The 13,610-nt window shown below is 47.8% G+C and overlaps 1 protein-coding gene across 4 annotated transcripts in view; it reads right to left on the reverse strand.

Annotated features, from left to right (window-relative positions):
• Abl (tyrosine-protein kinase Abl) overlaps positions 1-13,610 on the reverse strand; it is a 68,829-nt gene that overhangs the window by 15,434 nt on the left and 39,785 nt on the right. For all 4 annotated transcript variants that reach the window (XM_089581990.1, XM_089581988.1, XM_089581989.1 and 1 more), the window contains exons 4-7: positions 7,879-8,236; positions 6,531-6,757; positions 5,307-5,442; positions 3,161-3,313 (exon numbers count right to left, since the gene is read on the reverse strand). In XM_089581990.1, coding sequence (XP_089438116.1) covers positions 3,161-3,313; positions 5,307-5,442; positions 6,531-6,757; positions 7,879-8,236 — 874 coding nt within the window. The remainder of the gene's footprint in view (positions 1-3,160; positions 3,314-5,306; positions 5,443-6,530; positions 6,758-7,878; positions 8,237-13,610) is intronic.

The raw sequence follows: 13,610 nt of genomic DNA on the forward strand, positions 1-13,610 counted from the left end.
CATGGCGAATGTCTGCGCCTCTTCTACGGCCGCCGCCGCCGCTCACGCGTGCGTTCTCGCAACGCCTTGCGAAAGAACCTACTCTTGGGACGGAGACCGCCGTCCCAACCGTCCCAAGCGGTTAACCGGTGGCGAGAAGTGGCGATAGAGCGCGCGCCCTCTTTTATGTCCGCCGCCGCCGCTCGGGCGCTATCGCAATCGCAATGCCTTGCGATAACGCGATAAGAACCGCTATAGTCGGATACAACTTAAGTCTGCAGTGAAGCTCCGCCCACATTCAGCCTCCGCGCACAGAATTCCTCCGCGACGACAAAGTAGTCCGCTGCTTAAACGTTTCTTGTTACCTAAACAACAAGCTTATCACAAGAAAAAAAAATATCAGCTCTAGAATTTTGATACGTGGATTGTTTGATATAGTCAAACACTAAAAAGGTGATTTCGTTTACTGTTGCGACTGATCAGCGGAGTAATACAGGACGCCGCGGACCGCGGCCCAGTGTTAGCAACTGCTGTTTTTTTAAGTTGTATCCTACTATAGCAGCGGCGTAGGGTAAACAGGTGGCGAGGAGGAGAAGGGAGGGGGTGGCGAGGAGGAGGAAGGGCGCGCCGCGGCGGCGCAAAGGGGTGGAGTACGCGAAGCGCGGTGTTGACGATAATGATAACGGCCTCAGGCGCCATCCATAGACGGCAATTGGAAGCTCCTGTGCGCGCGCGTGGCCTCCGCGAATGGCGCGGCGCCGGAGCAGATCGCGGCAGCCACGGCGCGCGCCGTGGCCGCCGCGATCTGCTCCGGCGCCGCGCCCAAAGCGCGCTTCGATCGCGGTCGCCACGGCGTGCGCGTAGCCTCCATGATCGTATTCGCGTTCCGTATTCAGGACGAAAGACTCGGCACAGATGAGTTCCGTGAACTCGGACTACGGTTCAAGTTCGAGCGGCAGAAGACATTCAAGAACAGTACGAATTCGAAAGCACGCGAGCGCAATGTGCCGACTCGCGCAGAATTTCAGCGTCGCAAGTTAAGAGGCTCCCTTTAAGCTTGAATTCCATTTTGTTGGATCTAGTTTTCGATCTTTCCTGCAGTTTGAATTAATGAGGTTCCACTGTACACATTATATAGCAGCTTGGGTACTGGCGGCGTGTGCGAACGAGGTCCGAAAAATCGAGTGGTCATTTGCGGTGCGTCCGAAATTTCAAGCGCTCTTACACATTGGCTCTATAGGCCATGTCGCAGTGCCGCGAAAAAGTCCGAATAATCAAGCATGTCCGAAAAATCAGGCGTCCGAATTTTCGGTCGTCGACAGTATAACAATGGTCGGTAGTGGCACCGTCAACTTTTGCATGTGTTCTATGGTATTTTCAGCACAACCCTGTTATAACAATGGTATTTCCATGGCACTTCAGTATTGTTATAAGTGGATTTGACTGTATATCCGTTTCCTCTGACCCTTGTGAAAAGGCTGCAGAGTTAAGAAAATGAGGCAGAAGGCTAGTTCAACATTCACGGCATTTCTACTGGCGTGCTACAAGTCAAGGCATTCTTGTAGTTTTTTTTTTTTCCTTTTCAAAAATCACAAATTTTGGTTTTGAATTTTTGTGATGCAGTGTCCACTGACATATATCTAGAGTGAGAAGAAAACTTCATACAAGAAGTTTAAAATTTATAAGTTCCAAGAAACAAAGAATGTCTTGACCTACACTATGGTCCTAGGAGTGCAACAAAAGAAATGGGGTCAAAATGGATAAAACAGTAATGAAGAAATCTGCTCCGCAAGGCGAGCATCTCGGAAAAAAAAAAAAAAAACGTAACTGAGAAAAAACGTCCTTTGTTCGAGAATTTCCCTGCAATGCAAAGCTGCCGTGGTTCACGAAACAATTTTTTTTGAGTAGTACTTGCCAGCCGATTTCAACAATGAAACTTCGGGACAGCATAAAATATGAGGCATACAAGCGGACACCACAATTATCAAAAAATCAATTTTATTTATTGTTTGCAATTTTGGGATTTGAAAGTCGCATCTCACATAATAATAACACACCAGATCTACAGAAATTAACACCACCTTTTCTTATGATCAGTGAGAAGAGTAACACAAAACTATAAATGTCACGCAATACCTATAGGGGGCAATACTAGTACCCTTTCTTTTCGAGAAACTGTGGTGGGTGGGTGGTAGTGGTTTATTTAAAAAAAAAATAAATAAAAAATAAATAAAAAGTGAAGCAAAAGAGTGCTGTCGGCCGCGGCAATTGCTATCTAATATCTTAAGCACCCGAGCTGCAGCCGGCGGAAACGAAAGGGAAAGGGAGAGGATAGTGAGGAGAAGTATAGAGGGGAGCGACAGCAAGAAAGGACAGGGGAGAGCTTTGTACACTATTTACAAAATACAAAAGTAATCAAGTTCGCGCCGCTCGCGCGCTAATGTCCAAGCATTGTCCGAATATAAGTGCGCGCGAGCGGCCACTGCGCAAAATCACTTACACAAGAAGTAAACTGTATGTACATAGCCGCGCGCACGTAACGTCCTGTCTCGGACTAATCGCGCGCGCGGCACACTGCACTAGCGGCCGGGGTGGGGCGCCCGACCGCGTATACCGTCCGAGGTAGCACCCACGGAGCGTTCGTGTCACGCGTGCACTACCTGGCGTAGAGCTACTGTGCTGATTAAGAATTTTACATGCCAAAGCGGCACTATGGGCTGTTAGGCATGCTGTAGTTGAGAGCTCCGGAAACAGCTTTCACCCACATGGGGTCCTCTAATGTGCACCAAATTTTTGGTACATGGGCATTTTCATGTATGTGGCTGCTGTGGCACATCAGATTTGGCCCAGCACATCTTGTACAGTTGAGAGACCGAACTGCATGGTGAAATGAGAAGTGAGTCAATGCTGCTATTCCAGACCGGTGCCCAAAATGTTCTGTTCAGGTCTCAAGCTTCCCCTTCCTCATGCAAGCTAAAGCAATGGTGCACAGCACGTCCTGAAGAGCAGTGACTTCCCAGCCCGTTTGGTCCTTGCGGCTCAGGCCTACACAGATAACACATTCTTTGGCCAGTAAAAGAACATGGGAGTTTCTCATTGTGACACGCTACCCAGACTGCAATGGCAGCACTATTTACCCCAGACAAGGTGCCTTGTACAGTTGACATTAAACTTAACTTACACTGACGCATGAGCTCATACACTCTGACCGGGCAACCAGGCGGGCACTCCATTCTATAGCCAGACTCCAGCATGTGGTAAACATCGGTTAGGTCCACACCAGGGTAAGGGGACATCCCGTAAGTAGCAATTTCCCACAGCAGGATGCCAAATGCTGCAACACCACAACAGGACATATACATTAAATACCAGAGCACAACAATTACACTCTAGCCTTTTATCTATCAAAGCAATGATAAACTACTAAATGTGGAAGCAAAGACAAAAGGCAAATGATCTGTTTCTTCAGACAGGCACCCCTTATGAAGCAGCAAAGACCTCCAGCTCTTCAGCTGATCAAATGGGCATGCTAAGCTTCAAGTGCAACACCAACTGTATGAACACACAGAGACTGCCACTGCTCACTAGGGATGTCTGAACACCAAATTTTAGATTGCAAAGTAAGTACAAATAATAAAATTAAGCTGAAAATTTTCTAATGCAACTAATGCTAGACTGAAACGGAAATGCCAATCCCTGCTGGAGAGATGACATCACAGGTTGCTATCGGAGGAGTGTGACATGACATTATAAGGTCTCTTCGATTTGGCAGCACCAGCTGCACCAGTTTAAGGGGTGCAGCACCGTCGTCCTCGTTTTTCTGGTGCCGCGCGCGCCCTCTGCACTTTTCTCCTCGTTTTGTCAAGGTGCAGGCCTGGTTCTGCACGAGTTCTTCGCCGCCTTGCACTCGGTCTGAAGGTAGTGCTGGAAGTAGTGCAGCATGGCACGGCTGCACTTGCGCCTTCGTTTTGCCAGTGCGCGCTAGTGTACGGGCTGTATCTGCACTTGATGAACTGGCGCTGCACGCTCACGTGACCGCTTGGCACCGCTGCAGAACTAGCACAGCCAGTGCAAGCCAAATCGAAGAGACAGATAGAGAGTATTCACTGAGGCCACAGCGGCCACCATTTTGTAGCCCATGGAACAGGGCGGATGGCCGCGCACATCTAATGGGCTTATCACCCCCGTTCCGGCCTGCACTACTGAAGCTACTCATCTGGAAACAAAATGGCGCCCGTGATGCCACGTGGATGCCCCTGTACGTGAAACGCAAGCAGGTCCGTCCGTTCACTTGCAATGATGCCCAACAACCAAGCACAAGCTACAGGACACAGACAAAAATGCCCTTTTCGTGTTCTTGATGACATCCTTGCGTGCAAGCTTTGTCATACAGTAAGCACTACTTTGTCAAGCATCAATTATTTGTGTTTTTTTTTTCTGATTCAAGCAAGTCTTGGAAAAGCCATCTGGCTTGTTTGCGGACACCTGCACAAAATAGAAGGTCTCCTATACTCTATTAAAGCATTATACCCAATTTACATCAGAAAAATGAATGCACATGCATTAGTGTACAGTGTTGTGCTATGGAATTTGTTCTTAATACTTCTGTCCACTGTTTTGGCGGAACAAAGGCAAATTAAATAAAAGTGCCTCAATTATGTGCAAAGGGTTGCTATCACAAACACCGCATTCAGGCTGAACAAGGTACAGCTGTCTGCAAATGGTAGGCCTAACAGTATTAATGTGTATGCATTTTTGCCGCATGCTGGCAATTTACTCCACAAGGGGAGAGCAAGTTCATTATGTGCGAAGTGTGAGATTTTGTAAATTGACCAATATCAACTCTCTTCACGAAGAACTTCCAAGGGACAATGAAAATTTTCTTGTCTTATCAGAAGAGCCTCAAAAAGGATATGTGAGCATGCTAAATTTTTTTTATGTCTTTATGTGACATTCAGTTGAAATGCCACTCACATCAATGAAGCACTGTGAAGGCACTTGAGACCTTCAAATGCCTCCCAGATGTTAATGCATGCCATCATTACCATCGAAAATTGTGAAACTCCATAAAGTGGGAATACCATCCAGTCTTGACAGCCATTCAGGCCATTTCGATGAATCTGTATTGCAGTTACTCGTCACCATGGTGGAGGATAACGAGATCCTTGTACATGAAGTACAGCTCACATTAAACATCTCAGATACCATGCTAAGGGGTTGCCTTGATACAAATCCATTCCCGAGTGCACCCAATACACACTTCAGTAAATAGCTGAGAACAGCATGGGATAAGCTCCCTACAAAGCCACTCAGCAGCATCAGCTTACCCCAAACATCTGACTTGGTGGAAAATTTGTTGTAGGCAAGGCCTTCAGGGGCAGTCCATTTTATAGGAAATTTGGCTCCCGCATGAGCTGTGTATGTGTCATCTCTCATCAGTCGAGCAAGTCCAAAATCTGCAACCTGAAAATGTACACGGTAATGAAGGAATGGAAAGAGTCAATATTTTTGGCACTGCTTGTCATGCAAGTGTATTCTGATAACTTGTTACTTCCTCCCATTTCTGCAAAATCTACCATACATATTCGTGTAAGGACTGCACTTTTTTACTGCAGTTTTGACGAGGTGCGGCCCTTACACAGGACCGGCATATTTGCTGTAACTATTTTGACTATAGTGGAGCCCCAATTACACGTCCATTTTTTTATGCTGCGACATGCATTTTTCGGACGAAACAGCGCAGTCCCGGCGAATCTTTCAAATACTTAATGCACTGAAAGTATGGATGATAGGACATGCGCCCAACGACCTGTGTGAATTAACCACGTAAAGTAAAACAGGTTCCTACATCAGTTTACTGGCAGACGTCACATGATTCTAAGTTAAGACCAAGATCCTTGAAACATCTGGCGCTCGACTGACTGATAGTTCGGAGCAGCGTGCCCCGCGTGCAACCTGTGGCTGTCAGTGTGAGGTGGCATTTGCCTGGCCTGCTTTACTGCGCACTTCACTGTCAGAGGTGTTGCGGAAATCAGTTATATGCTCATTTTAATGTGAGGTTACTGCGTGATGGTGAACCGCTAACAAGGTAATGTTTATATCAAACCATGGCTACATTCAAAGCAGTTTCAGTGTGGCTTGATGCAAACGCGCTAGGCCCAATGACACCGGGTGCCGCAAAGGAACTCCTCGCTAGCGTGGGCGCACCCTAAACTAGTTTTTTTTTTTTTTTGTGCGCAGCAAAACATTTTGTCCTTTCTGGTGTGAACGCCGAGCACTCAAGGCAAGTCAGCAGCACTGTGGCATAGCATGTTCACAGCTCCAAGCAGAGTCCGGCGCACGGGACGACACGTGCATGGTCGTACCGAGTGTTGCACGTAGTTAGCGTCTATCAGCTTCCATCGTAACGTGCCATGCAGGCAAAATTATGCACACATAAAGCAATTCTTTTGGCTTACTTCCCCCCAACCCCAAATTACAGGCTGCCAAGTTGGGGATGGGGCCCTTACATGAGCATATACGGTATGCATGCAAAGGGCATGGGCACTTACTTTGACAAGGTGGCAGTCTCCTACAAGGCAGTTTCGGGCTGCCAAATCCCGGTGAATGAAGCTACGAGCTTCCAGGTAAGACATGGCGGAAGCAATCTGAGTAGCCATGTACATGAGCACTACAGCTGTGATCTCCTCTCGCGAGCAGTTGCGCAGGTACTCCAAGAGGTTCCCATGGGCCATGAACTCAGTGATGATATAGAAGGGCGGCTCTCGTGTACACACCCCTGCAGGAGAAATAGGCAAATTAAATAAAAGTGCCTCAATTATGTGCAAAGGATTGCTACCACACACACCGCATTATCTGGCATACCCAGGAATGTTCACTTTGACACTCATGAGCCACCTGGAAAGTTCTGTCATGCTAACAAAGCAGCCTTAAGCTGCAGCATTCAGAATCAACGAATCATCACTACCAATGCCATCACGTGTCTTTTTTTTTTTTTCATGGACACAAATCTGTACAATAAACAGTTTACATGTGAAGTGTAGCTACCAACAGATATTTCACTCTTGGCCTGCATTAAAAAAAATTTTGCAGCCAAAAAAAAAAAAAATCCCAATTTATGCTCCTAATATCTAAGTAGCTGAAAACAGTTGATGCATAAGCAGAAGAACATGGTGAACTATATTCTTCCACAAGGTCGCATCCCTCTGGATCTCAGTCAGAGTCACCACTGTACATTCAAGAGTTAAAGCGTTAGAATAAAGTAAATGAGAAATTTTTGTTTCTGAAGACGACAAAAATTAGCTTTCAGCACAGGCTTAGCACAAAGTGATCATCATCATGAGCAACTGCAGCAGCCTGACTACACAATGAACCCTGTCCTGTGCCAGCAGCGGGTATGTTATCCCCGCAAACCGCTCAATGTCATCCGCCCACCTAACTTTCTGCTGCCCTCTGCTATGCTTGCCTTCTCTTGGAAGCCAGACCGTTACCCTTAACGACCATCAGTCATCTTGCCTTTGCATTGCATGCCGTGCCGAAGCTCGTTTATTCCTTCTTGATTTCGATTAGGATGTCACTAAGCCAGGTTTGTTACCTGACCCACTCTGCTCCCTTCCTGCCTCGTAATGTTATACCTATTATTTTGCTTTCCATAGCTTGAGGCGTTGTCCTCAATTCATCACATTTTACCAAATGTGGCAAGGTGTAGCTGTTTTGGCAGTTCATATGCTGTGATAGTAAGCAATGGCACAATAAAACGCGCGTGGATGTCAATGGTTTTTTGCACACAGTACACTCTCACAACAGTAATAGATGCAAAGACAGAATCGAAGAGAGCAGTTTTTGCAGCACAGCATAGAGAGCAGGGCACATTCACTCGCAAGTGGCAGCTGTTCTTACCAATCAACTGGACAAGATTGGGGTGCTTCATTTCTTTCATGATGGCCGCTTCTTCCAGAAAGTCCTTGAGAGCCATGGTGTCCTCCTTGAGTGTCTTAACCGCCACTGTGAGGTTGTAGCGCTTCCAAAGAGCTTCGTACACATCCCCATACTGGCCACCACCTAGCCTGTGCTTCATGACTATATCTGTTCTGTCAATCTCCCATTCGTCTGGCTCTGGGCTGAGCGCAAACACAGCTGGCTTGTTGCGCTTTGGTGCTGGGTAGAGCAGCTGCGTGATGAGGCCATCCGCATGGAGCGAATGATGGTGCACCAACTCAGCCAAGGTGTTGAATCGCCAATCTGAAGTAACATACACCTGCACCACAAGGATTGCATTGTCTTTGACAAGAATTCAGAAAAACACAGTGGTCACCAAGTTCAAAATAAATTTTATTAAGAACAATCCTTTAATGCCTCATGCATGTCATACATTCGCGCCTCAAAATTTTGAACTCTTTCCTCGACTGTTGTTTTGAGCCTGCCACCAAAAATTCAAGTTGGCGCTCCAGGACAAGCGGTGCCATCTAGTTTGCTTCTATTATTTGGTTTTGGTTTAGTTTTTTTATATATATATATATTATAACACAAGGAGGAGATGTGAAGAATGAAACATTGACCGGACGTGGTCTGGCAGTTGGCAATCATAGCATCCGTTTCACCGTGCTCTCCTCAATGGCAAAAAAGCTACACCAAGCACTTTAGTTGGTTCTGATGAACGCTTTTTTTTTTTTAGAGCAGCCGCGGTGAGTTAGACAATGATGTGGAATGATCGGATTTCAGTTCCGATAGTGAGACTTTGTCTCAGAGGCCCAGGACATTAGCGTGTGCTCGCACGTGTTCAGTTTCACCATTCACATTGTATTTAGTAGTGCCCTTGATTTGTAAATGATAACAGTGGTTAAATTTGGTGCTCCAGAGTCTTTATAACATACTGCCAAGATATTTTACCAATGCGCCCGCAGAACTTTGGTTGTGACGATGTCAAGGAAGGCCACGCCACCTTTCCACCCAACCCATTTGCTACCAAATGGAAAAAACAATGGAAAAAAGGAGGAACTGATGTAAAAAACAAGAACAGAACTCAGAGCAAGTGTAATGTGTAGAACACTCCAGATCTATCTCCAATTCACGTCTTCACACGACTGCTTTCTCCAGTAGCACAGCAATCATATTCCCCAACTTGAAAGGCTAGAGAAAATGCGGTGTATTATGTATGCAGCTGAAAATGATAAGAATGGTAGTCAAGAACACGCGTAACGTTTTGAATATTTCAATTTTTTTTTTTTGTAATCGACTTCTGGCTCAGTGCAGCGGCTTACTTCCATTTTGCTCGTGTTGTTTTTTGTGTTAGCAGCATATATAACCAATAACTTTTCGAAAAGTCTTGCACACACAACTCTGGCATTTTTTCCATTCAGAAGTATAGCCAGTAAGCTGCAGTATGATGCCTTACAAGGTGTAGTGCATTTGGTACTCCTTGAAGAAATAATTTTCAATTTAGAACACCGAAAATCTGTCATTTTTTTACAGTAAATGAAGAGTTAAACAACTTGCAGTCTACTGGCAGTAATGCAGAACTACATGGCTACAAGTTCTCTTGCAGTGGACACACAACAAAAATTTACTCGTGTAGTTTCAGGCTAACACTGGAGTTGATGGCCAAGTCAACTAATATCTTCATTGTGATTATTTAAACAAAATAATAGCAGTGCTATAAATGAAAGGGTAATAATAAAGTGGCACTCATAATGCTTTCCAAGGAACCTTTTCTTTTCCCACAAGAATCTTTAGCTAAGACAAAGTGATAGCAAGGCTAAGAATTTCGAAGCAGTTCAATTCACCCTACTACAGTGAAAGCTCGTTAATTCGACCCCCGTTAATTCGGCAAATCGGATAATTCGACGCGCGCGTGAGGTCCCTACAATTATACATAGGAGTCTATGGGGCGAAACTCTCGTTAATTCGAACAAATTCTGCCGTGCGTCGGTTAATTCGACTTCACTCCGCAGCCCGCCAAGCCGGTGTGCCGAGAGCAAAAAGAAAAAAACACTGCCATGAGCGGCGCTACTGTACGGCTGATAGGCCATCCCTATGGTCATATCATCCATCCATCTGTCCATCCATCCGAGGAAGCGAGTTAGCGGCGGCCGAAGCGGCTGGCGTCTTTTTTTTTTGTGCTTTGTTGTGTCGCAGCAGTCGCTATCACGGTTATTTACGGCGCCTTTTTTGGTAAATGCGCGCTTTGTCAGCGTGTTTACTGCGCTACTTGTTGCTGTTTTGTTGCGACTGAGAGAAGGGTGAAAGGAAATCGCAAGGGATTGCCTACTGGCTCAGCGGCAATTTCCTCACTGGCGTCCCAGAACCCTCCTCGCAGCGCCGCCGCCTCTCCTCCTCCGCTCTTTTCTCCCTTCTCCTCTTTTTTTCTTTCACGGCTGTTGCGCTCTTCGGTCTATTCCTCCGGCGAGTCTGCCTTCGCGCACCGCCGCCGCGAATCTGCGCGTCTTCTGGACCTGGTCAGCGCGCCTCTCAATGTGCTGACGCATGAACACGTAGGTGGTGGTGGAAACGTTTATTGCCAATGATGTAAATCGTAGGGGGCGCCTGGTTTGCCGCAAAAGTTTGCATGATTACGAGCACTGGTCTGCGTATCGGGCATGCAGCAGAATTGGGTATTGAGCAGTCCGGGTTTGTAGTTGTCGCCAATGTGCAGCCTGCGCTATGGTGAGGGACGGAGCGGGGGGTGCGTATTCCCTTCTTTTGTCTCAGTAATACGAGAGAATATCACGGAAGGAGACCAGGTAGTGCATTCCCTGCTCACGACAGTATGAGGCATTAAAGGCTTTCGCCTTAATAAAGCGATTCTGCTCGTATTGTCTTTCACAGCTGTTCTGCTCCTGGCGAGCTTCTAGGGCGGCCGGCTCGCGATTTTCGCGTTGCCCTTCGAGCCATTTGTGTGGCCGGCACGTTCCTCGCGCAAAGAAGGCGACTGCGCACGTACTTAAAATGGCGTTAAAGGGCGATTCACAAGACGGTCCGTTCGCCCGCGGCCCGCGCACTACCTGGTCTCCTTCCGTGATATTCTCTCGTATTACCGAGACAAAAGAAGGGAATACGCACCCCCCGCTCCGTCCCTCACCATAGCGCAGGCTGCACATTGGCGACAACTACAAACCCGGACTGCTCAATACCCAATACTGCTGCATGCCCGATACCCAGACCAATTCTCGTAATCATGCAAACTTTTGCGGCAAACCAGGCGCCCCCTACGATTTACATCATTGGCAATAAACGTTTCCACCACCACCTACGTGTTCATGCGTCAGCACATTGAGAGGCGCGCTGACCAGGCCGCGGTTCAGAAGACGCGCAGATTCGCGGCGGCGGTGCGCGGAGGCAGACTCGCCGGAGGAATAGGCCTCTTGCGCTGGAGTTTGAGGTAACGTGGCGGCGCCTGGTGGCGGCAAGGAGAAGTTGGCTGGGTAGTACCAGGTTGGGCCCTGGCTGTGGCGGCGCACCTTTCCAGCCTGCGTTTTGCGTCGATTTGCACGTTTTTCTGCACTGTTGTGAGTGCAATAAGGCTCGTCACTTGTGACCAACCACGCCGCGGCCTGGCCGTGGCTTAGTATTTAGAAAACCGACGCTCCGTGTGCCTCAGCACGAAACGCAGGCAGCAGAAGAAATCGGCGACGCCGATCCGCCCGAGAGACCTCGCTCAGTCTCGAAAAAGCGTCACCGTCGTTACTGCTGCGTCGTGGGCTGCCACGAGCAAGAAGGTCTGAATCCCAATATAAAATTCCACCGTTTTCCTTCAAGGTCTCACGAAGCGGAGCGCCGGGCGCGCTGGATAGCTGCAGTTCGACGCACTGAGTAAGCGAACCTTCGCGTTGTGCTGTGCTTCGCCTGCCTTGATGTTTGTTTGGTTATCCGCGTTGCTGAAATTCGTTCTTTTTGCACATGCAGTCCGGACGGCAAACCGTGGGATGCAGTGCCGAACATCAGGATATGCAGTCGCCACTTTGTGGGTAACGAGAAAAACAATTCGGCCAGTCATCCCGCATATGTACCTACAATTTTCCCCGCAGTCTACAGCCGGCCTCATCCTCCTTGTGTACGTCTTCTTTTGGCGCTTACCTCTCTCAAAAAAGGTATATTTAGCGAGCAGCCGCATATGCAGGCGTAGAATGAAAATTTATGCATTCTACAACACAACTTGTCTAGTAGATCCCTACATAGGCAGTTGGACCAAGCAAGCAGCAAAAAGTGTCCCATGACAATCACCAAACAGTAGGAAATGCGCAACAGAGCAAGCAGCAAAAAGTGAGAAACGAACAGCATAGTTCAGCGATCATATCAAGGGAACAACACACAGCAAAGAGCGCAAAAAGAAAAATACATAGTATAATTCATATGTCATGTCAACATTTCACTTCAGATAATCACTATTAAGGCAAATCGACAAATCAGCAGGCATGGCTGGTGATTCACGACTAGAAACCCGGCCACTGCGACAATTCTACTGGTGCAACGTGGTGAGGTGGCCAGGTGCGTGCAAATGACCACAAATGGGCGGGTTGATTAGGTGCGAATTGGCTATGCACTACGAGCAGCCCAGCGTCGAAAGTGAAATGTGCACATTTTCGACCTCAAACCAGCACGTATGTGGCAGCGCGGCATCACTGATAACAGCGAACATGTTCGAGCGATGTCGTTTTAAGGATGAAAAGCTACATCAAGAAAACGACATCAAGCGCACAGCGCACGAGCTCGCGCTGCAGCGTTATTCGGCTGCGAGCTCATATATGCATTGCATCATGTTAGCATTTGCTGAAGGAACAAACGCCGCCGCGGTGGCTCAGTGGCTATGGTGCTCGGCTGCTGGCCCGAAAGACGCGGGTTCGATCCCGGCCGCGGCGGCTGAATTTCTTTGGAGGAGAAATTCGAGGCCCGTGTACTGTGCGATGTCAGTGCACGTAAAAGAACCCCAGGTGGTCGAAATTTCCGGAGCCCTCCACTACGGCGTCTCTCATAGCCTTAGTCGCTTTGGGACGTTAAACCCCATAAACCAACCAACCAGATGGCGGCTACTACAAGGCAGGCATGACTACTTGTTTAGCGAGATGCAGTAAAGAAAGACTGCAGGAGGCCCACCGTTTCGTGGCATGCTGAAAGACCGCTGCTGGCGCGGCGTGTACCGTCGTGCGCTCGAGCAGTCCCGTATACATGTCTGTTTAGAACTGCTGCGAATTCATATATTGCAAGTATTTCATCGCGTTGGTGCGCTTGAATCTCGAAGCGTGCAGACCTTATCTGAAGTTCAACTTCGTACGCGACTCTCTTCACTTGTGAATGACACCCCGTTGAAACTTCGCCGCTTATTTCTTCAACAGAGTGCACGTACTTGGCGTTGCATAATTTCTTCCCTTTACACAGCGTGCCAGCCCTGAAAAAAATCTTCGGCGCCCGATATTCGCCGTAGGCCATGGCACAGCACAAGCGACAGTCGCGGGTCCATACTGCCAACGTGCTTTCTGAAGCAGACGCCAGAGCCCGGTACTACCCAGCCGAGGGCAGAGGGCGCTATTGAGCACCATTTTCGCAGCGCCCCCTGGGCAATGCAAGAGGTCTATAGACCGAAGAGCGCAACAGCCGTGAAAAGAAAAAAGAGGAGAAGGGAGAAAAGAGCGGAGGAG

Source organism: Amblyomma mixtum, chromosome 3 (genome assembly GCF_055824585.1).
Source record: "Amblyomma mixtum isolate Tamu chromosome 3, ASM5582458v1, whole genome shotgun sequence".
NCBI lineage: Eukaryota > Metazoa > Arthropoda > Arachnida > Ixodida > Ixodidae > Amblyomma > Amblyomma mixtum.